The 22,988-nt window shown below is 42.5% G+C and overlaps 1 protein-coding gene across 4 annotated transcripts in view; it reads left to right on the top strand.

The window, feature by feature from the left end:
- Nucleotides 1–22,754, top strand: part of phgdh (phosphoglycerate dehydrogenase) — a 56,103-nt gene extending 33,349 nt beyond the window's left edge. The window contains exons 7-15 of one of the 4 annotated variants that reach the window (XR_005944540.1): nucleotides 1,720–1,868; nucleotides 12,268–12,420; nucleotides 12,738–12,876; nucleotides 13,604–13,731; nucleotides 14,650–14,682; nucleotides 14,779–14,791; nucleotides 16,020–16,109; nucleotides 16,935–17,148; nucleotides 17,273–17,412. Coding sequence is in view for 2 of the 4 variants with exons in the window: in XM_041200410.1 (XP_041056344.1) it covers nucleotides 1,720–1,868; nucleotides 12,268–12,420; nucleotides 12,738–12,876; nucleotides 13,604–13,731; nucleotides 17,273–17,498; nucleotides 22,261–22,415 (950 nt within the window). In the remaining 2 variants the exon portion in view is untranslated. Of the gene's footprint in view, nucleotides 1–1,719; nucleotides 1,869–12,267; nucleotides 12,421–12,737; nucleotides 12,877–13,603; nucleotides 13,732–14,649; nucleotides 14,683–14,778; nucleotides 14,792–16,019; nucleotides 16,110–16,934; nucleotides 17,149–17,272; nucleotides 17,499–22,260 lie in introns of those variants that run through there. The other 3 variants (XR_005944541.1, XM_041200410.1, XM_041200411.1) reach the window with 3 other exon arrangements.
- Nucleotides 22,755–22,988: the final 234 nt, after the last annotated feature.

Raw genomic sequence — 22,988 nt, 5'->3', positions numbered from 1 at the left:
AGAGTAGTGATAAATGGGTTATTCTCAGGCTGGCAAGCTGTAACGACTGGAGTGCCACAGGAATTAGTGCTGGATCTCAACCATTTACAATTTATATTAGTGACAGGGTTGAGGGGACCAAATATGATTGCTAAATTTGATGATGACACACAGGCAGGAGAGTAAGTTGTAAAGAGCTCATAGGGAGGCTGCAGAGGGATAGGTTAAGTGAGTCAGCAAAAAACAGACAGTTGGAGTATAATGTGGAAAAGTGTGAGGTTGTCAACTTTGGCAGGAAGAATAGAAAAGCGGTATGTTATTTAAATGTAGAGAGATTGCAGAACACAGTGGTACAGAGGGATCTGGATGTCCTGGTAAATGAATCACATTAAGTTAGTATCCAGGTAAAGTTAGTATCCAGCAAGTGATTAGGAAGGCAAATGGAATATTGGTGTTCATTGCAAGGGGACTAGAATATAAGAGTTTGGAAATTTTGCAGCAGTTGTACAGGGCATTGGTGAGACCACATCTGAGAGCTACGTACAGTTTTGGTCTCCTTTCTAAAGAAAAGATATAATTGCATTAGAAGCAGTTCAGAATAGGATCTCTTGACTGATTGCTGGAATGAAGGAGTTATCTTATGAGGAAAGGTTGGACCTGGTATATGAGAGGTTATCTTATTTAAACATGTAAATTCCTGAGGGGACTTGACGGTGAATGCTGAGAGGATGTTTCCCCTATGGGAGAGACTAGAACTAAGGGATAGAGTTTAAAAATATGGGGTCTCCCATTTAAGACAGAGCTGAGGATTTTTTTCCTTAGAGGGTTATTAGTCTATGGAATTCTCTTCCTCAGAGAGTAGTGGAGCCAGGGTCATTTTTTAAAATTCATTCATTAATGGATGAGGGCGTCGCTGGCTAGGCCAGCATTAACTGCCCTTGAGAAGGTGGTGGTGAGCTGCCTTCTTGAGCCGCTGCAGTCCATGAGGTGTAGGTACACCCACAGTGCTGTTATGGAGGGATTCCAGGATTTTGACCCAGTGACAGTGAAGGAACGGTGATATATTCCCAAGTCTGGATGGTGAGTGGTTTGGAGAGGAACTTCCAGGTGGTGGTCGTCCCAACTGTCTGTTGTCCTTGTCCTTCTCTGGTAACAGTTGTGGGTTTGGAAGGTGTTGTCTAGGAGCCTTGGTGAGTTCCAATGGAAGAGACTAGAACTTTGGGACACCGTTTAAAAATAAGTGGTCTCCTATTTAAGACGGAGATCAGGAGAATTTTTTTCCTTAGAGAATCATTAGTCTGTGGACTAGTCATTAGTCTCTGAATATATTTAAAACTGAATTAGATTTTTGATTGGCAAGAGAGTCAAAGGGTATAGAGGATAGACAGGAAAGGAGAGTTGAGGCCACAAGCAGATCAGCCATGATCTAATCGAATGTGGAGCAGGCTTAAGGGGCTGAATGGCCTACTCCTAATTCATTTGTTTGTTCCTATGTCCCTGCTTCTGCTTCAGCTGATATCAACTTAGCCCTGGGATGATCTTGGCCTGTATGTCTTGGTGACATAGTGGATAAACTTATTGAGTCTTTGGTGGAATTAAGTTGTACTGTGCTAAAATAAATAAAATAAAGCTTTTCAAGGAATCCAAATGATCTAATAATTCGGTTTAAATCAATAGTTTGGAAGCACGTTCTTCAAGTCTGACAAAATTATCTTGCTTTGTACCTTTTTTAATATTTAGGATTGCTGAATGATGAAACCTTTGCCAAATGTAAAAAAGGAGTCAAGGTTATTAATTGTGCTCGAGGAGGTATTATTGATGAGGAAGCATTGCTTCAAGCAATTGAATCTGGACAATGTGGTGGTGCAGGACTTGATGTATTTGAAGAGGTATGAAGAAATTGTATATTGCATTGTCTTTCATTAGAGTTGCTGGTTTTTCTCCTCTACAATCTGCATTTTGTAACAGTTTTCAAAAGTATAATAATTTATGGTAATTGCATTCATATTGCACTATATCAAGTTGAAACAACTCAAAATGCTTCAGCGAATTTCTGTTGGAGAGCAGTGACACTTATGTGGGTCTACTTAACGTATTAGTATGCTTTTCTTACAGCTAAATTTTTGGATACTAAGGATGGAATTTTCCATTCTGTGACGAATGTCTTGTTGAGTGGGCGGGAAATGGGGATGTTTCCTGCCGCAGAGGCTGGTGGGAATTTGTGCGATGCTGGCCTAATTAATTATGCAGTCAGAGATTTCCTAATGTTTTGTGCAGTGGGGCGGGCTGGATGGCATGTGCCCTGCCGTTACATCTGGGCACCATATTTAAAAGGCGCCCAGACATTAACTTGCCCATCATTGAAGGAGGAGATGGCCCGCCGATCACAGGGAGCTCTGGCCTCCAAATTCAGTGATGCATCCCTGGAAGTCTTGCTCAGTGCAGTTGAGGCCAGGAGGGGCATTCTCTACCTAGAGGATGGAAAGAAGAGGCTGAGCTGTCAGACTAGCTCTGCATGGGAGGAAATCTCCAGGGTGTTCAGTACCTCCACCAGAGGACTGCGCTACAGAGCAGGGAACGGATGAATGACCTCATCCGCTCCACCAGGGTAACTGAACCTTCTCCTGCTCTCGCTCACCTCGCTGAATGGAAGAGGTGACATGAGCCTCAGTGGCAAGGGCACCACCCATGCAGCTCGTGCATAAAAGAGCTACGCAACATGATAAGGTGACACCTCATAGCTACCATACTGAAGTCCATCTAGTCTGCAAGTGGAGAGGCCACTGCGGGTCTGACTCTTCCACACAGTGAGCTCAGATGCTGACTGGGAGGTTGGGGGAGAAGGGGGTTATGTGTCAAGGGCACCAGAAAGCACTGCTAATAACATGGCTCCGTGAGCCTTATCTTTCTATCTGCATGGGCTCTCTGCTCTGAAAGGTGTTGCCCCAGAGCCCTTGTGGACAATCTGCAGTGCATCAATCACGTGGCACACAATCCAGTGGATTATTTGTGAGACTGGAAGCATGAGAAAGATACCTGAAACCCAGTTGCTGTCAACCCCATCTTCTCTCTTTGCGCAGGAAAAGATGAGGCACGAGAGAGAGAGAGAGAAAAGACTGAAGGGAGCCGCCCTGACCTCAGAACCTCCCTGACTGAGGAACGTGAGCCCAGCTGTCAGGGGAGAAACCTGACCGAGCCTATGGAGATGGAGAGGTTGGCGTGCGGCCTCCATCTGGTAAGGGTCCATGCATGTCACATAGAAACCTAAGAATCATACATTCCTCCATGTTGGGGGCAGCTCATGCAGTCACTTGCTGTCTCCTCTCCCACTTACAGGTGCCAGCAGGAAGGGGGCAAGGAAAGAAGAAGAAGCCCTGTCCAGCAGTACCTCCAGGCCGCAGAGGACCGGAGGAGGAAGAAAGTGCACCTGTAGAGGCATCACTGCAGTCACCTGCACCCTCCACAAGCGCAGAGGTACACACCTCGGTGGGTACTAGATGTAGTTCACACAGTGGGTATCATTCTAGTGGTAACTGCATGAACACATGTCCGCAGCAGGAGGAGGCAGGATCAGCCAAGTTGACTGGCACTCAAAATACCACTGGGGAACAGGCATCTGCAACATCCAAGTTGGATGACGAGCCTCTGGGATGGACCCTGCATGAGATACTAGGGAAGCTGTAAGAGGTGGGGGAACATGAGGCAGAGGTGTCAGTGGCCCTCAACGGAGTAGCACGTGAGGCAGAGGAGTCTGTCCGCCTACTCTCTGATGAAGTGGTGCTGACATGTACTGCAATCGACGTTTCCATGGAGAGGTTGGCGGATGCCATGGAGAACCTGATCGAGCTGAAAGCCCAATTTCTGCCAGAGACCTGCACTTCATCGCTGTAGCCATGGGTGAGCTTTTGCAGTGGCTACACAAGAGGGGGGTGGGGCACCTCAATTTCCCTCCAGATGCCCCTTCTCCTTGAGAAGTCAGGCAGGGGCACTCAGGCACCCAAAGGGAGGAGGAGCGGCTGTTGGATACCCCTGGAGCCTTCACTTGGGACTCTGAGGGTGTCCGGCCTTTCGGAATCCCCCTTGCATGTGACCCCTTCAGCTTCATCCTCTGTGACCTCAGAGGGACAGCTGCCCACAGTAGGACAGCCAAGATAAGCCAGGACTCTCCAGGCCTCAGGTTTCCAAAGGGCGGCCACCAAGGTCACCCACGGCAACAGGGAAAACTGGTCAGCAGGCTGCCTCCCCCCCTGCTGCGGATATCGGGGAAGCACCTAGAAGAAGTGGTAGGGAACGGAAAATTAAGAAGTTTTGACTTCACAAGTGGTTGTACGAGTGCACTATGATAGTTTGTGTTATGACACTTGTACATAGATTACACTTACAAGTACTACATGCTGGAAAGTTCTCCTTCAGTTGTCCAGCTGAGATGACCTGAGATCTCCATCCTTCCCTGATGACCCAACTCCCATGCAGCACCTTGAAACCTGCACCACAAGGATGTACATTGTTGTGAGCAGCCATGGTTGTTGTTACATTCGACGTGTAGTACAATACCTACCCCTAGGTGTAACGTTTGGCCTTCCCATGGTTACCCTTCAACCCTCCCCCACCACCCTCCACCCTATGCAGGAGAATGTCCAGGCCCCTACTTTCCCGAGAAGCCCGCCCCAGGGACAGTAGATCTGTGCGCCACCAGCCCCCCCACCGCGCCATTCTGCCGACCCCCAGAATCTGCTTCTTCCATACCCCCTCCTACAACCCTCAGTGCCCCTTCACCTGCCATCACCAAACCCTCATCATCCCATCCTACTGTCTCCCATTGCCCCCTTAATCCTCACCATCCCTCCTTATCACCAATTCCCTCAGTATGCTCCCCCAGGACTCATCAGTTGACACCACAGACCCCTCCCTCTGAACCTCTTTCCCCTCTTCCCATTCACACCTGTACATTCTCCCCATGCCTGTTCACAACTGCAGCCCCCCACAGCTCTTCCCACCCTCCCGCTCCATACCACCTCACACATTCAATGATCCCCACAGCATATCTCTCTTTTCACAACCACCCCTGACCTCCCCCTGCCCTTCTCTAGGCCTCCGCAACTTCATTCCTCTCCTCCCTGTCTAAACCCTCCCAGTACATCGCCACCCAACAGTACCCCTATAGCTGTCCACCTGCAGCTTGAAGATCCACCTCCCTGATGCTCCAACAGTGAGAGGATCCACGTGTTTGACACTGCACCCACCCACTGCTGCACGTGGTGTTCCAGGGTCCATGGTCATGGGAGGCCTCCATCTTCTGATCTCCGTCAGCTGCCCTAGGTCTCCTTGCAGGTAAGTCCAATATGTGCATGCCACATTAGTCTGGACATGTTCTGGACTCGCCATATCCTGCTGGCGGTGCAGAAAATCGGATTGTGGGGGGGGGGGGATTCCAATCAGGCCTTTATTGTACCTCATTAATGGGATGCAAACGGTTTTACACCGGACTCTGGTGGGACTGGCAACCCACCATGACAGGCAAAAGTGCACATTCCACTGGACCATCATTTCATGCCAATGGGAAACCGATTTTTCAGCTGCCACCCCAATGTGTGTCCTCCCCACCCACCATCCTGCCTCAAGGTAGATTGGAAAATTCTGCCCTGAGGGAATTGAGGGTTATGGGGATAATGCGGAAGGTAACGTGGTGGTAAAGGATCAGCTATGATCTTATTGAATGGCAGAGCAGACTCAAAGGGCCTATTCAAGCTCCTTTTTCCTTATGTTATTACATAAGGTTTTACCACGACAGACTTGGGGCTGGATTTTCCTCCTCTGACTATTAGCCTGTCTGCTTGCATCCACGATGACCTTGACCCATTTTTCTGAGTAAGTGCTGATTACATATGCAGAGAATCCTGTAACAAGAAGGATGCCACTGCTGGGGTTTGGGAAATGCAAGAGATGCCTCAGCAGGACCACTGCTGCAGCATTTAGAAGATGATGAAAGTGAATTCAAGGAGTGGCAGGGGTCAAAATGCCCAATGACCTGACAGCAGCCTTAATGTTAGGCCTCAGTCAACTGAGGCACAAAAAGTCAATATTAAGGGCTTAAGAAGAATTGTTCACCTTTGGGGCCTTTCTCTCCAAATGGGACACCAGCCACTAACCACTGAAAACCTGATCAGTGCAGATCAGTAATTATACCTGGAACTCTTAACTGTGTGATTCAGCTCTTCACTAGGCAAACTTGCCAGCAAGTACTCTTTAAAAATTGATACATTTTTATTTTTAAAAATTGTACATAGGATAGGCAGCAATCTGTGAATATAGTAGGAAATGATTTGGTAAACAAGGTCAAAATGAATGAAATCTTGCTACATGAATATCATTAAGTGTTTGCTTTATCTCACATTATGTTTGAGATTTCAAATGTAAGATGTGAACTTTTAGCCTTTGTCAGAATTAGAGTGAAATGGACAATATAACCAACCTATTATAACTTGTGGGAATCTGGAGCCTATTTGATCTGTTGTACCCAGTGTAGAAGGGGCTTCTATGACATTTACAGGCTTGTCACAAGGTAATTGGCAAACCATTGTAACTACTGATCTAGAGACCACTTTCCCACGATGAAGTTATTCTCAGAGTCCAGGATACGTATCCTTTGGAAAACTGAAATTTATTTATCGAATCACGAAAAGGTGGGGTTAAATGTTTTGGCAAAACTGGTGCATTTTCAGGTCTATTTTTGAAAATCTAAGGCTGCAAAATTTAGTTCATTAAGGGTTTTTTGGCATGACAAGTGCTTTTTGGCCTCCAAAAGGGTCACTGTAGCATGCACACATACTTCTGGTGTGAACTGCTTCGGGTGCTATTATAGCGAGGGCATCAGTGCATGCTCTGTGAGCATCTGCTGAACGCATGCAGGGTTGACAGACTATGACACCAATCTGCATGTAATACTGATTTGATACTAGTGCTGCCACTTTGGAGCTCAGCGCACCAGCTGATGCCCTCCTTCAACCTTGCATAGCTGAACAGGCACTCAGCAGCAGGATGGAACACCCAACAGTGCTATTTAAAGGGATCATCAACTACTTGCAGGTTAGTTCCTCATTGATTTCTGGATTCCCAGCGATAGCAATGTAAGTATCTGGAAGTTTCCAGAGTTGTGGTAGGGAACACAATTAGGAAGGCAGTGGTATGTTATCCTTCATTGCAAGGGGATTTGAGTACTGAGGTAAGGAAGTCTTGCTGCACTTGTGTAGAGCCTTGGTGAGAACATACCTGGAGTATCGTATACAGTTTTAGTCTCCTTACCTAAGGAAGGATATACTAGTCATAGAGGGAGTACAACGAAGGTTCACTAGACTAACACCAGGGATGGCGGGATTGTCCAATAAGGAAAGATTGAGGAGATTGGGCCTGTATTCTCTAGAGTTTAGAAGACAATTAGCGGTGATCTCACTAAAGTTTATAAAATTCCTACAGGGTTCAACAGGGTACATGATGGAAGGATGTTTCCTTGGTTTGGGGGGGTGTCTAAAATCAGGGGGGACAGTCTCTGGACAAGAGGTAGGCCACTTAGGACTGAGATGAGGAATTTCTTCAGTCAGAGGGTGATGAATTCTCTACCCCAGAGGGCTGTGGCGGTTCAGTCATTGAGTATGTTCAAAGCAGAGGTCAATAGATTTCTAGATACGTATGACATCAATGGATATGGGGATAGTACGAGAAATGGCATTGAGGTAGAAGATCAGCCATGATCTAGTTAAATGGCGGAGCAGGCTTGAGGGGCCAAATGGCCTACTCCTCCTATGTTCCCATGAAAGGTTAGAGGAGCAGCTGCCTGAAGTCCCTGGAGGATCCTCTTAAGGCGCTTCTGTCCTGGACGGTGGGTCTTCAACCCTTCTGATCCTGACACTCGAGATTCATGGGGCTGCAAAGACAGAGGTGGCTCCTGTACAGTTTTCAGAGGCCCACTTCTAGATCTCGGGAAACCAGAGGATGACCGCCACAGTCATTTAAAGCAATGGGGTAGAAATGTAAGCAACCTCCCTCCACATTAGCTGTATGCGCAGGGGGAGCACAATGTGGGACTACCCACAAGCACATATTTAAATTCACCGAGTTACACTTGGGTATCACTGGATGATATTTTATTACATATGTCACATTGTTTCCTATATTTGTGAAATGAAATGTAATCTGTTGCATCACAGAATGATTGATTCCTGTATTCATTTCTGCACTGTTGGGCCCTTAACAGATGGAGTACTTTAGAGAAGAATGTGATGGAAAAGCCCAAACTGCCTGAAGTCATGACGAACCCAATGAGATCTTACGGGCATTCAAGGAAAAGGCAACAGGGCAATAGGAGGGAGAAGGCTTTATTTTTTTTACGTGGCCAGCTAGGGAACACTTATGTAAAACCCTTTGGTATTAGTGACTTGTGAGCCTGCCTGGTGTGTATGTCAAGGTAACTTGTCTGTGGTCCCTTAATATATTGTCGTTGCCTGTGGTCTGGGGCCCCTCAAATCATCTTTTTTGGAGGAGAAGCCATCTCACAATGGAACGTCCTCACTTTCCAAAGGATTACCCCATTGTTGCACCAAGTTTTCCAGAGCACAGCACAACGATATGTGAAGTCCTTAATGGTCCATATTAAAGGACTCCACCAAATCTATCTGGACATCCGAATCTCATTTTCAGAAGTCATGTGGCCTGCTTAATGGTATCCCTTGTTGTCACATGGCAGCTGTTGTATGTTTCCTCTGCATCTGTTGGGGAACACCACTGTCTACCATTCTGTAGTATGAAAAACAACCATTTGCCATGACTCGATGTTTCCTGTCCTTAATCCAATTTTTTAAATTGAAGCTGACACTGATCTTCTTATTCCACAAGCCTCAGTTTTTTCACCAGCCTTTTAGGTGATTCTTTGTCAAACGCTTTCTTAAAATCCATATAGACAACATCCACTGCATTCCCTTCATCAACTTTCTCTGTTACTTCATCAAAAATTTCAATTAGATTAGTCAAACATTATCTGCCTTTTACAAATCTGACTCTCTTTAATTAACTTGAATCTCTCCAGGTGCCTGTTAAATTTTTTCCCTGACTATTTTTTTGAGAATCTAACCTACCACTGATGCTAAACTGACTGGCTTGTAGTTACTAGTAATGTAATTACACCCTTCCTTGAACAAGGGTATCACAATTGCTACTTTCCAATTCTGTCATCTCCCCCATATCTAGGGAAGATTGGAAGATTATGGCATTATCTCTACCCCAATTTTCCTTAGCAACCTGAAATGCAAGTCATCCAGATCAGGTGACTTATCCACTCTTAAGCATAGCCAGCCTTTCCAGTGCATTCTTCATATCAATTTTCATCCTGTCCATTACCTCTATTATCTTTGCTTCTACAGGTACTTTGTCGGTATTCTCCTCCTTAGTAAACACTGATGCAAAGCACTCATTTAGTATTCTAGCCTTGCCCTACATCTGTAAGCATATATCACATTTGTTCCTAATAGACCCACCTTAGCTCTTAATATACGTTTACTATTGGCATGCCTGTGGAAGGTTTTTAGGTTATCTTTTATGTTAACTGCTGTTCTATTTTCTTTCTCTCTTTGTCAGTCTTATTTTCCTCTTCACTTTCCTTCTTAACTTATTGTATTTGGCCTGATTCTCGCTTGAAATATTATACACCCTTTTTTTCTCATTTCATCATTTCCTTATCTCTCTCATCATCCAAGGAGCTCTGACTTTGGTTCCCCTACCTTTCAGCATGTATCTGGCCTGTACCTGAAACAACTCCTAAAAGATCGCCCATCTGTTACAGTTTTTCCTGCCAAACCTTGCTTCCATCTTACCCTGGCTAGGTCCCCTCTCATCCCAGTCAGGCTAGCCCTCTTCCAATTTAAAAGTCCCACTTTAGATTGTTCCTTGCTCTTCTCAATTACTCATCTAAACGTTATGATATGATGATAAATGTTTCCCCACAGACATTTGGCCCATTTCACTCCCAGCACCAGGTCCAGCAATGCCTCCTTCCTAATTGGACTGAAAATACTGGTCAAGGAAGTTCTCCTGCATACATTTCCAAGTTCCTCCCCCTCCTTTCTCTTTACTCTAGTTACCCAAATACTGATTAAAATAATGTTAAAGTCCCTCAATATCACCATTCTATAGTTCTTGCAAATCATTGTGATTTCCCTGCAAGTTTGCTCCTCTCTCTCTCTCTCTCTCTCTCTATTTTGAGGGATATAGAATTACCCCAATTGTCAGATCATACTCTTTTTGCTTCCCAACTCCAATCAGTTGCATTCTGTCATTGCCCCCTCAAGGACATTCTCTCTTTCCCACACGACAATGTCTTACCTCATCACTACTGGCAGTCCACCTCCATTTATTCCTCCCCTTTATGGATATTCTGAGAATAGAATTATCCAGATTTCTTTGTATCCATAAATGTTAAATGCAAAGTCCTCACCATTTTAAGCCATGTTTCTTAACAGCCATTGCATCATTTTCTTACACAGCTATTTGTGCTTTTAATTCACTAACCTTACTCGCCACACATAGTGCATTTACTTACATAGATGCATTCTAAGCAAGTAGAGGATTGACGTCTGATTATAATCACTTGGTCATGAACTGCTCCACAATGTTACAAAAGTGGTCTGTCAAAGCGATAGTGTGTAGTTTGTTCAGTTTTGCTAGTTGTTGCTTCGACACTGGGGCAACATGAAACTACTGTCTCGGCAAAGAAGCTTTCAAGACATTGCATAATGGAACACTAACCTCAAAGACCAACGGTTGGATAAGCTTGGCTGGAACTCCAGATCAGCTGACTTTCCAAGTTTAACTCTCAAGATCTCTTGGAAGGCTTCTCATGGTTAAATCACAGGAGGCATTTTTGCTGGTAGAAATGTCAGTAAAGTGTAATTGGGAAAAGTACAATATCACCTAACTCAATTACTCACATTTCCTACATTGATAACTTCCATCTTGCTCAATACCCTTTCACCTTCCAATTATCTCCTCCCTTTCCTACCATCTTTTCACTTCTATTACTATCTCTACTTGTACTTTGAACTACCTACCAATCCCATCATCTCCATTTTCCATGGCTTTACTGTTATTCATCTACCATCTTTTAATTAATCATGCCATACCTTCACAGCCATTTTCTCACAGAAGTTTTCTTTGCATTTAAAATTCAATTTGTTTTTCTAAATAAATTATACATTTGCCATTTGGGTGTTTTGTTTTATGTCATGTATTTGTGTTCTTGCGTATTCATGAGTTGGTTGTTCAAATTTGTTTGTCATACGTTATTGTCAGTGGGAAAGAGTGCACATATTAGACAGAATCCTGTGCCCTCCCCTGTGCTGGGAGGCGAGTGCATTTAATCGGGTGGGAGGGTGGCGGTTGGGGACTCCTGCCACCTTCCTACCTCAACCTCAATTAAGTCTGGGACAAGAAGGCTCACAGACGGCCTTCCATCCCACCGCCAATTTGAGGCCCTTATGTGGGCAATTAATGCAGCTGGCAGCAATGCAGCCAGCAGAGGCTCAGATTCATTGTGAGACCTCAGGCCAAAGGTGAGTGAGGGCAGGGTGGGGGAAGGGGATTGGAGGCAAGGGTAGAAGGGGACAATAAGGCACAGAGTACCTGACCATGAAGAACTTCCCCGTCCCCAAGGAAGACCACTGGCAAGCTCATTAGGGTTTGCTGGGTGGCCTTCCAAGGGTGTGGAAAGCCATGCAGTCCCTATTTAATCCCTGGACCACCACTAAATTATGGGGGGCTTGGGGATAATAATGTCATTTGGCTCATTGTGAATCTAATTGACATGCCGCTGCTAGTGGCTGGGATCCCACGTTAGCCCCTTCCACCCCCGCACTTAATTGGGAAAGGTTTTGCTGCTGCCGGGAGACTGGGAAGCAGGAGGTCTCCCACAATTAAGTGGGCCCCACCACCATGTTTCCGTCATGACAGGCTGCATTAAATCCAGCCCAACGTTTCAGGTCAATGACCTTTCATGAGAATAATAATGCCATATGCTGAAGCTGTGAGACATACTGACAATACTCACTGAATCTTGATCTATGCTATGCATTTCCGTTTTCAGATTAAGCTTGTAAGCATTGATGTTTTCTAATAGAGTGCACAGTGCCTTTTCATCTACAGTACAAAGTGCAAGTTTCATTGTACTTCAACCATCCAAAAATGGAAACAAATTATTCAGCAGTTCTGTTTTAAATGGCTTGTATTTTATATTACTGTTCTCAGGAACCACCCAAGAATCTTTCTCTAGTGAAGCATCCAAATGTAGTCAGTTGTCCACATCTAGGTGCCAGCACCCATGAAGCCCAGGGACGTTGTGGAAAGGACATTGCAACTCAAATTGTGGACATGGTGAAGGGCAGGTCACTAGTTGGAGTGGTACGTAGTACTGTAGTGTTGTTAAAGCACTTTAAACAGGAACTCTATCGTCGAGTAAAAATTAAAAACAGAAAAAAATCCTTATTACATGAAATGGCCATGCAAGCAAATTTGTTCAGTATGAAAGTCGAGTAGAATAAAAACTAAGAGGTCTAGTTTATCTGTAATCAAAGCAACTACTGTAAAACTTATTGCATTTAGCCCCAGACTTTGTAAAGGTTGGAGGGTAGGGGATTCATTGTGTGATTTGATATTACTTTTTATTTATTTTTAAAGGTGAAGTTGACTAACTGATTTTTTTTCTTTTCCTTTGTTAGATTAATGCCCAAGCTCTTAGCCATGCCATGGCCCCTGAAACCAAACCCTGGATCCAGCTTGGAGAAGCACTGGGTTCAGTGGCAAAAGCATGTGCTGGACAAGAAAATGGTAAAATCAAAGCACAAGTTACAACACTAGGTAAGTGATATAATTTGGACAAGCGTTGATGGCACCCCTTTTTTTTCTGGAAGAGTTCTGCACAATTTTGGAGGAGCAGGCCACTCATTGTTGAGATGAGTGCAGTGGTGTGGCAGTATTTGAGGGGAATGGCTTTCGGGGAATGTGGCGTGGTCTAGTTATAAGGTAGTTAATCTCAAGTCTTAGCTTGGATTTTCTGGGTCCTGATCTGAAACTAGATTTTAAGCACAATGTCCATTCTTAGTACTTTTTTTGCTAACGGTGTGCATGTCATAGTATTAACTTGTTTTAAGATGCCAGATTTTGTGTTACTCTACACTATTGCACTGGTTATAGCTGGCCATGGATTTCACTATATTTGAAGTAGTCAGTTATAATTAAATTTGTCCAATAAAAAGTTTTCAGCTATGAAATAGAGCAAATTCATAGATGATTGGTTTTCCAATCTGAATTGTGTGAAATAATTCAACGTTTTCCATAACTTTTTTTTACTGTACTTTTGATTGATTGAGCTTCTAGGACTTAGAAAATAAAGCAGTTTAATGTCTTGAAAAAATGTCTAAATCTAAAACACAGATCCTAAAACTAATCATTTTGAAATAATAGAAGAATAGGCTGTACTGACGTTGTGATTCACAGCTGAAGGTATGAAAACAAAGGGATAAAGATCTGTAAAGGAATATGATTACAATTTAAATTATGAAGGTTTTTTATTGTAATCTTTAAGGTACATCCTTGAAAAATGCTGGGAATTGTATTGCCACAGCTGTGGTGGTGGGACTGCTTAAAGGAGACTTGGAGAATCATGTCAATCTCATCAATGCACCCCTGTTTGCAAAAGAAGCAGGACTCATTGTAAGTTAGTTATTTTGTCATTTTTCATGAAAATTAGGCACATTGTTTTTACCTTCCGTATTAGCTGTCCACCTGGTGATGAATTCTGTGTTCATGATCAAGAAAGCTGTTCTCCAAACAGAATAAATGTGTTAATACATCTATTATTAAATACATTTTTGGAGTGCATTTTCAGCTATTGAAGAACATTTATTGAGTAGTAGATGCTGCATGGAGATTTAGTTCATGCACATAATGCAAGGTCAGCCTATTTGCTTGAATTCAGTTATCCAGCCCATGATGCAGAGTGAAAGAGCAGGCTATCCTATGCCAGTAACTTTTCAAGACTAGCTGGTTGTCCTTATTGTTGCCTGCTTCTGATGAGGGGGAGAAATGACTGCAGTTAGCATATGAAGCAGAAGAGCTCCATTTAATGAGGCAGCTCAAAGGTGGAAGACCGTGGTCATTTTTGGAGTTGATGCTTCCCTCCAGTAATGGAAAGTGCCCAAGCGGTTTGAATGGAGGAGGTTGGAAGAGTGAATGCTGTCTCCTGTGCACTGAATTTGGGGGAAGGTGAAGAGGAAACTTCCTAGCAGCTGCTAAGGTATATTTTTGTGTACATTTAGCTTCATTTTCTGATATTGTTGTAGAAGGCATGTTAACAGCAGTTCAATTTGTATTTGAGTAAGAACCACAAAAGGAAAATATGCAGCACTCTGACAGCTAGCCAAATACACAGGCTCCACTTGTTTTACCAGAGTGCTATGTATTGCTGCTACAGTAATGGAGCTGCTGCATGTGGCGAAAAACATTGAACACACTACAAACACAAATGTCTGCATACTCTATGTACACAGACTAACCTGCCACCTATTGGCTTGGATATTTGGCTTGACAGATTCCTCTTTCCAATATGTGTCCCTTTCTACCTGCTTGCAGGAGAAGCAGCAAGATTTGCAGCTCAGGGAGGAGGTGAGTCACCTAATATTAAGTATCTCTCCATACAAGCTCTTATTCAAAGTGTGTCATATCATGATTTATTCTAAACCTGTTCTTTTGTTGCTATAGGTTCCCAAGAGAGGTAAATGGCAGAGACCAACCTGTAGATTCAATTGAGCACCTTGCAGCATTCTGCATCACCCACTCATACAGTAGAAAAAACACGCACCAAAACTTCCACTGCAATATCAGTTAGTGAAGCAGAGAAGATAACTTAAAAGAACCACATGCTAGTGAATTGGGGGAGGTGCAATCCATTGGCAAGAGGGTCAATTTGAGAGCTCCATCAACTCATTCGTCAAAAATTAGACCCCTCAGGGCCAGGCTGCAAATGTGATTTAATATCTCAGCATCAGCAGATCTCTCAGCCATTTTGGAGCGTGTTTGCAACATACACAGTTTGGGCACCTATAGAGGAGTCCACAACCCACAAACGTGTGTTACTGAATTATTACCTGTCTACTCTGCAGAACACCATGGAGTGTTTGTCCACTCTAGAGCCTTATGCAGCAGAGCTCTCCTTTGCTCAAGTTCCTACATTTAGCCATAACGTATGTAATCAATGCTGTTTTGGGGGCTTTAGAGACCTTGAGCAGTGTATCTTTGCATTTACCATGACAGAGAATAAATTATGTAGCAGGCTTCAGCACCTCACCAATACCTATTGATTTGATGACATTCCGATCCCTGTCCATATTGAGGGAATACCCAGCAGCATCTGCTTGGCAGAAGATGATTGAGATGATGTTTTCTGTCAGAACAAAGCTACATCTGTACCCTATAACTGCCCCGATTTCAAATGATTGCAGCTGTGTTGCATAGCACATAGGTCCATATAGGCACTACATCATTGTCTGTGGCAAAGCTATTTAGTGACCAGATCCAAGAAGCTCACCTTTGTTCCTTGGTGCTGATTGACTGGCAGCAGCCATCCACCTCATTTCCTCCTATTGGAAGAAAACAGATGGGAAATACACTTAGAAAGCAGGAGACACAAACCGTAAACACAAAGGGAAGGAGCAGGGCAAAACACACTGAACACAATTGTACAACTATGTAAATATGAAAAGAAATTGGGATGATGCAGTAATATACCCCAAAAGCTCTCTGATAAGAGGCAGTTTAAGAGAAAGAAATACTGTTGTATTAATGATGAAGGTATTAGGTATATCTGCAGATAATGGTTGTGTTTAAGGTAAAGATATGCATTGTTCATTGTAGTTTGCCTTACAAATCTGGCTGAGTGATTATTTCTTTGAGCAACAATAACATATTTATGTAGCACCTTTAACATAATAAAATGCCCCAAGTTTCTTCACAGGAGCGTTATGGAGCAAAATTGGACACCAAACCACATCATGAGATATTAGGACAGGTGGCCAAAAAACTTGGTCAAAGAGGTAGGTTTTAAGGAGTGTCTTACGGAGGAAAGAGAGGTAGAGAAGCAGAGGGGTTTAGAATGGGAATTCCAGAGCTTGGAACCCAGGCAGCTGAAGGCATGGCCACCAATGGTGGAGCAAACAAGACTTTGGTTTCTTGGTCCAAGTTGTCCTCTGCCTCTCATTTGACCTGCCTGCCTTCTCTTGCATGTTTCATGGCAATGTTCCTTACAGGATAAAGTAAAGTCCACAGTGCAATAAATAATATTGGATATTTTAACAAAGCTTCACTGTATTACTTCTGATTGGGTGGCTGAGCACCTGAAGGAGGGTAGTAGGAAACGATGGAAAAAAATAAGGATGAACTGAACCTTGGATTAGCCAACAGCGTCCACAACCTGCAAGCCGTGACATGTTTATAGTGCATTATAAGTTAATGAAAGAGCCATCACATCTTCAATTATGATGATTTTGAAAAGTATAACTTATAACACTTAATTACCATAATGGGTTGGTCAGGTGATTTGTTGCATTGTAACTTATCACTCAAGCCAGTTCACAAACCAACATTTTCACTGTCTTTGCAAAATTTGTAGCAGTCAGGCATCAAATTTTGCCATCTGCGTTAAATATCAAAATTTGTGGTAGTACTTATGGGTGTTTCACTGCATAAAAATTGTTTGCTCCACACATGGAGATGTTTATAATTCTACTATTGTTTTAAAATCCATCAAATCAGAAGCATTCTGAAGAGAAAATAATTTGAAATTGTTTAATCTTTCTGAAGTTCTTTGCTTATTTGAAGTTTCTGCACATCTTACATTATGCCAAACTTGTCTGCATTAGGTTCAAATCCTGAACTGAATGCTAATTCTAGGGTGCCATTAAAGAGCTGCTGCATTGTTTGAGGTGTCATCTTTTGAATGCGATACTGAAAGGAGGGCTCCGTTTGTCTGCAGTGTGTAAAAGATAGTGTGGCACAATTTGAGTGAGAACATTGTATTCGGTGCCCTGGCCAACCTTTCTACCTTAGCCTACAGCACCAAAAAAACTTTATCTGGTAATTTATACATTTGCTACTTGAGGGGCCTTGCTAATTGACTCCTACATTTGCCTACATAATACCAGTAATCATTGGTCATGGTATTAAGATGCTATATAAGTGTACATTCTCTTCCTTGTAGATAACCGCCAAACACAGCGACTCAACTCCAGGATCTCCCACAAACATGTGCGCACTGGAGGTCTCGACTTCTGGTGTCTCCCATAAACTTATGGGTTCTGTACAAGCAGGTATTCCTGTGCTACTGCAACTTGATGGGGCAATGTTTGGACAGGTAGTTCCTCTCAAGGGAAACCTTTTGATTTACAAGGCTGTGCAAAATCCTCAACTGTTACCATCTGTGATAGGTAAGTAATGCAGCTATTTCTTCTCATCATTTGGAATCTTTCTTCCCTTTTTTAACTATTTAGTATTAATGTTTATCTGTAATTGTTTTCATTTTTTCCTCTTGACGTGGTTAAATTTGCACTAATTAATAAGAGATGCATCTTTGCACAGTGTATATGCCTTGTCTAATCTTAAACCTTAATTTTACTATTTAAGTTTTTGTCAATTTGTTTAAGGCCTATTATTTTATATTGGTACTGAAGTTAAATCCAGAAACTTTTCTAAATTCTAGGCTTCAAACTACCTATCTATAATATAAAACATCAGTCAACAAGTCAGATGGACTTACAGTGCATAAATGCATCAGGTAGTGCATTATTGCGCCAAATGTCGATAGGTTTGGTCCCTGTTCTGCATTAATTTGGCCCATCGCAACATGAACTGCAATTAGACTCATTCCTACATACTTGGATTGTGGAATTCTTATTCCTAATCACTATCCTTTAAGCCCTGAAGGAATTGCACATGAATGAACAGGTTTGATCCCAGCTGTTACGTTTCCTATAGCTTAACAGCATGGCCTTGTATGTATGTTTTATAAAATGTATTTTGTTTGTAACAGTTATGAAATGATGTGATTATAACACGTACATTATTGTAATAAGAGCATTTGCTCCATTAAAGTTCTATCCAAAGTCTATTATCCTCCTTAAATAGAAATAAAGAATACTGGAAATATTTGGCAGATCTGGCAGCATCTGTGCAGAGAAAAACGGGTTAATATTTTAGCCTAATAACATATTGTCCTTTCGTCCATTCTGACAAAAGGTGATCAACCTGAAACATGAACCCAATTTTTCTCTTGTTGGGTGCTGCCTGACCTTCTGAGTGTTACCAGTATTATTTCAGAATCCTGAAGATGCTGGAAATTTGCTTTTCCCTTATCCTCCTTGGAATTGCAAGTGGATTATGTTAGGGGTTGAATTGGTGTCAAGATGACATGCTTAGTGGTTGGAGATTTGAACAGACACTGGCATGTTGTGTTGGTTATGGAATTCTTTTGCATAAACAATTTAACATTTTTTTAGCATATGTTGATTCAGGGCTGCTTTCAGATTCATAATTGGTCTGCTGAGTGTGGTACTATATAGTATCCCTCTTGAAAGTTTTTCCCTATTTCAGTGCCTGAACTGCCCTTCTAACCAAAATAACAACCCTTGTTGCCCTTCTAACCAGTCCGGTCAACAGATATACATCTTGCAAATTTCCAGCAGTTCCAATTGAAGCTATTAGGACTTGATTCAGTTCAATTTCTGCTCTCTCAGGTAGAAAGTCTAACGATGCCTCGACAGGGCTTCAGTTGGTATCACATTATCATTCTCTGTTCCATGGATTATAGAATTTTATTTTGTTAAAATTCAATTTTGGTAAGCAAAACCATTAAGACTGACATTTCCCCTAAAGAGAGGTGCCTACTATGTGCTGCTGCCCTTCCCCTCCAAATAAATTAATTTATTGGTAATTGAACTATGAATGAATGGTTCAGTGGTAGTATCTATGCTTCTAAGTCAGAAGGTCATGAATTTAGGCTTTGCTCCAGGATTTGAGCACGTTATCTAGGCTACCAATTCAATGCAGTACTGTATTTTTGGAAATGCCATATCTCAGTTGAGAAATTAAACTGAGCCTCTATCTTCTCTATTCAACACACATCTCTCAATTAACACTACCAAAACAGATCAACTGATCATTCATTCATTACTGTGCTACACTGCCTTTTAGGTGAGATGTTAAAGTGATGCAATGTCTGCACTCTCAGCTGGACATAAAAGATTGCATGACATTGTGTTGAAGAAAAGCAGAAAAGTTGTCTTGATGTCCTGGCCATTATTTTTCCATCAGCCAACACCAATAAATAGTTTAATTGAACATTTAGTTCATTGTTTGTGGGACCTTGCTGTGAGCAAATTGGCTGATGCATTTCCTGCATTAGAATAGTGACTGCAATGTACAGTGGCCATGCATTGCATTATTCGTCACAATGTACAAATGCAGCAAGACCTGGACAATATCCAGGCTTGGGCTGACAAGTGACCAGTAACATTCGCACCACACAAGTGTCAGGCAATGACTATCTCCAACAAGTGAGATTTGAACCATCGCCCCTTGATGTTCAATGGTATTACCATCACTGAATCCCCGACTATCAACATCCTGGTGCTTACCATTGACCAGAAACTGAACTGGACTAGCTATATAGATACTGTGGCTAAAAGAGAAGGTCAGAGGCTAGGAATCTTGCGACGAATAACTCGCCTCCTGACTCCCCAAAGCCTGTTCAGCATCTACAAGGCACAAGTCAAGAGTGTGATGGAATACTCCCCACTTGCCTGAATGAGTGCAACTCCTACAACACTGAAGAAACTGGACACCATCCAGGACAAAGCAGCCTGCTTGATTTGCAGCACATCCACAAATATTCACTCCCTCCACCACTGATACACATTAGCAGCAGTGCATACCATCTACAAGGTGCACTGTAGGAATTCACCAAGGCTCCTTAGCACATTCCAAACCCACAACCACTACCACCTCAAAGGACAAGGGCAGCAGATAGATGGGAACACCACCATCCTGACTTGGAAATATATCGCTGTCCCTTCACTGTCGCTGGGTCAAAATCTTGGAACTCCTTTCCTTACAGCACTGGGTGTACCTACACCACATGGACTGCAGTGGTTCAAGAAGGCAGTTCACCACCACCTTCTCCAGGGCAACTAGGGATGGGTAATAAATGCTGACCCGGCCAGCGAAGCCCACATCCCGTGAATGAATTTAAAAAAAACAATCCTGCAATTGCTTCATAATGATATGACTGCAACTGTCTCGAGTGGGAGATCTGAAATAGTAGTCTTCAAAACCCAGATCTGTGTTAAGCAAGGCTGTATGATAGACCCCATGCTATTTTACAATCTACCTGACAGTGGCTATTCACTTCATCAAAGATTAACTGCCCTCCAGGTACTAAATATCACCTCAACAGAAAACTCTTTAACCTCAGCCGCCTCCTTGTGTAACTAAACTGACCACCATAGACATACATGATCTACAGTTTGCGGCTGACTGAAGTGTTATTGCCCACTCTGCACCGGATTTGCAAGCCACTCTTGATCTCTTCAATTCTGCATACTAGAAACTCAAGCTATCCTTGAATGTCACCAAAACAAAACTCATGTATCACCTGAATAGCCTTATGTGTTGAAGGAGAACATCAGGAATTTGTTGTACACTTCCATACCTTGGCAGCTGCTACCTCTCTCAAAAGGCCACCATTGACAAAGAGATCCAACATTGGATCAGCTGTGCCAGCTCAGCCTTCTACAAACTGCAACAGTGAATATTTTTGACAATGAAGATTCCCGCAAGTCAACAAAAGTCCCAGTTTTTAATAGAGCGGTTGTCATCACCAGACTCTGTCCTGCATTGAGACCTAAACTATGTATCAGCGACACATAAGAGCACTTGAAAAGTGCCTCTGCTGCAGCCTCTGGATTCATTGAGAGAACCAATGAACAAACGCTAGTATCCCTCCTGAAGCCAGCTCCACAGGCATCCAGGCAAAACTCCTGCAAAATCAACTTCCATGGATTGGACACTATGGATGACATAAAGCAGTCCCCCTGCCAGGTCCTGTTTTCTCAACTCTCAAATGGCCAGTGTCCTAGGGGAAGACAAAGCAAACACTTCAAAGACACTCAGAAGCTCCCCTTGAAGTGTGGCAGCATCAACATTAATGACTGGGAGCTTGCTGCCAATCATTCAAAATGACAACAACTTGTCCATCAAGCTACATCATGCATTGAGTCCAAACGTGTTAATGATAAGGCAGAGCGGCAACAGAGAAGGAAACGATACCAATCCTGCACTCTGGATCTCACTACCTCGTGGGACATCCTGACTGCTGTGCGCAAAGATCTGAGTGTTGAGTATCAGCCTGTTCAGTCACTTGAAGACTGATGGCAGAAACTTGCAACTTTTGAGTAGGCATCATCTTTGAATTGAGAGACAGTCAACAGCAATGTTGTAAAGTGCTTTCGGACATCCTGAGAATATGAAAGGCATTATGTGAATGAAAATTCTTTCATTGAACAGTTATTTTCCCAGACAGAACAGTTTCCATTTATCCATCACAAACTGTTTTCTGTTGTTAAAATAATTCTTGGCCAATGTAGACGATTTGTTTTCTGTACCCATGAGCCTTAATTTTTCTTACTAGCCTCACACGAGAAACTTTGTTGAACCGTTAAAAATCAAAGCAAGCTACATAACTGGATTACTTTCGTCTAGCAGCTTAGTTGCCTTCTCAAAGAGTTTCAGTAGGTTGGTAGGGCAGGATCTGGTATTTCTAAACCAGCCTGGCTGCTTTCCAATCCTCTTTTTATCACACCCTATAGTCCTGGAGCATTTTTCTAATGTATTAGTGAATGCTATTCTACCATACAAATACTTCTAGATTCCTATCTAAAATATCTGTCATATGTCTTTTTCAAAATTCTCAGTATATTTTCCTTCTCTTAAACAAATCCTTAATATATTGTGTGCCTATAGTTCCACTAAATTCATCTTGTATGATCTCTTGTTTATCCATAGAATGATTGGTATTGATTTAAAGAGTTTAATGATTCAGTTAAAACAAGAGTTTCAATTTGAATAATCTTGGCATTGTGATATAGCTGGTGATTGCTTCAGGTGAAAATAAAAATGCTGCCTTTTTTTATTCAGGTGTGCTTGCTTCAGCTGGAATTCAGATTGAATCGTACAATGTCTCGGCTGTTTTGGATGGAGAACAGTGGAGTATTATGAGCATTGCTTCATTATTAGTCGATCTGAATCCTCTTAAACCATATGCAAAAATGGTGACGCAGCTGGCAATATGAATAACTATATTCCATTCTTAAAAACCTGCAGCACAATTTATAAGTAGGTCTGATCAAAAAGTGGTGGATGATTTGAATTTATTGTAAGAAAATACAGGATTGCACTTCAACCTCAATGCCTTTCCTTTCAGTCTTTTCAAAAAATTATTGTCATTACCTTGTCTACCCAATCTAATAGCAATTAAGATGATAACATGTTAAAAAGCTAACATAAACAGAAACCATTGTATAAACTGCAAATTGTTTATTCACCTATTTGTCTGTTTTTTAGCTCCACCATGAATTTAGTTTTTGTTGCAAAATCTCATTGCTGCAGTAATAAATACCATTTCAAAGCAAGTTTGAGGGATATTATTGGACTGTTGAAACTCTTCAATCCTAATCATTATTGCCCACACCCACCAGCATGCAACCATTTAGCACATAATTTTTCTGCCTTGCCTGCTGAATCATTTCTGGAGGTGTGAACAGGCAGTCATCAGCTTGACCAATTCTAATTTTGTGAAGGCATCAGATGAATTTGTTTAAGGTAATGAATCATTAGTCATTTGGTGTTGCATTTCACACTCTTTC

This window comes from Carcharodon carcharias, chromosome 12, assembly GCF_017639515.1.
Source record: "Carcharodon carcharias isolate sCarCar2 chromosome 12, sCarCar2.pri, whole genome shotgun sequence".
In the NCBI taxonomy this organism is placed as follows: Eukaryota; Metazoa; Chordata; class Chondrichthyes; order Lamniformes; family Lamnidae; genus Carcharodon; species Carcharodon carcharias.
This window is presented reverse-complemented; position numbering and strand designations above follow the sequence as displayed.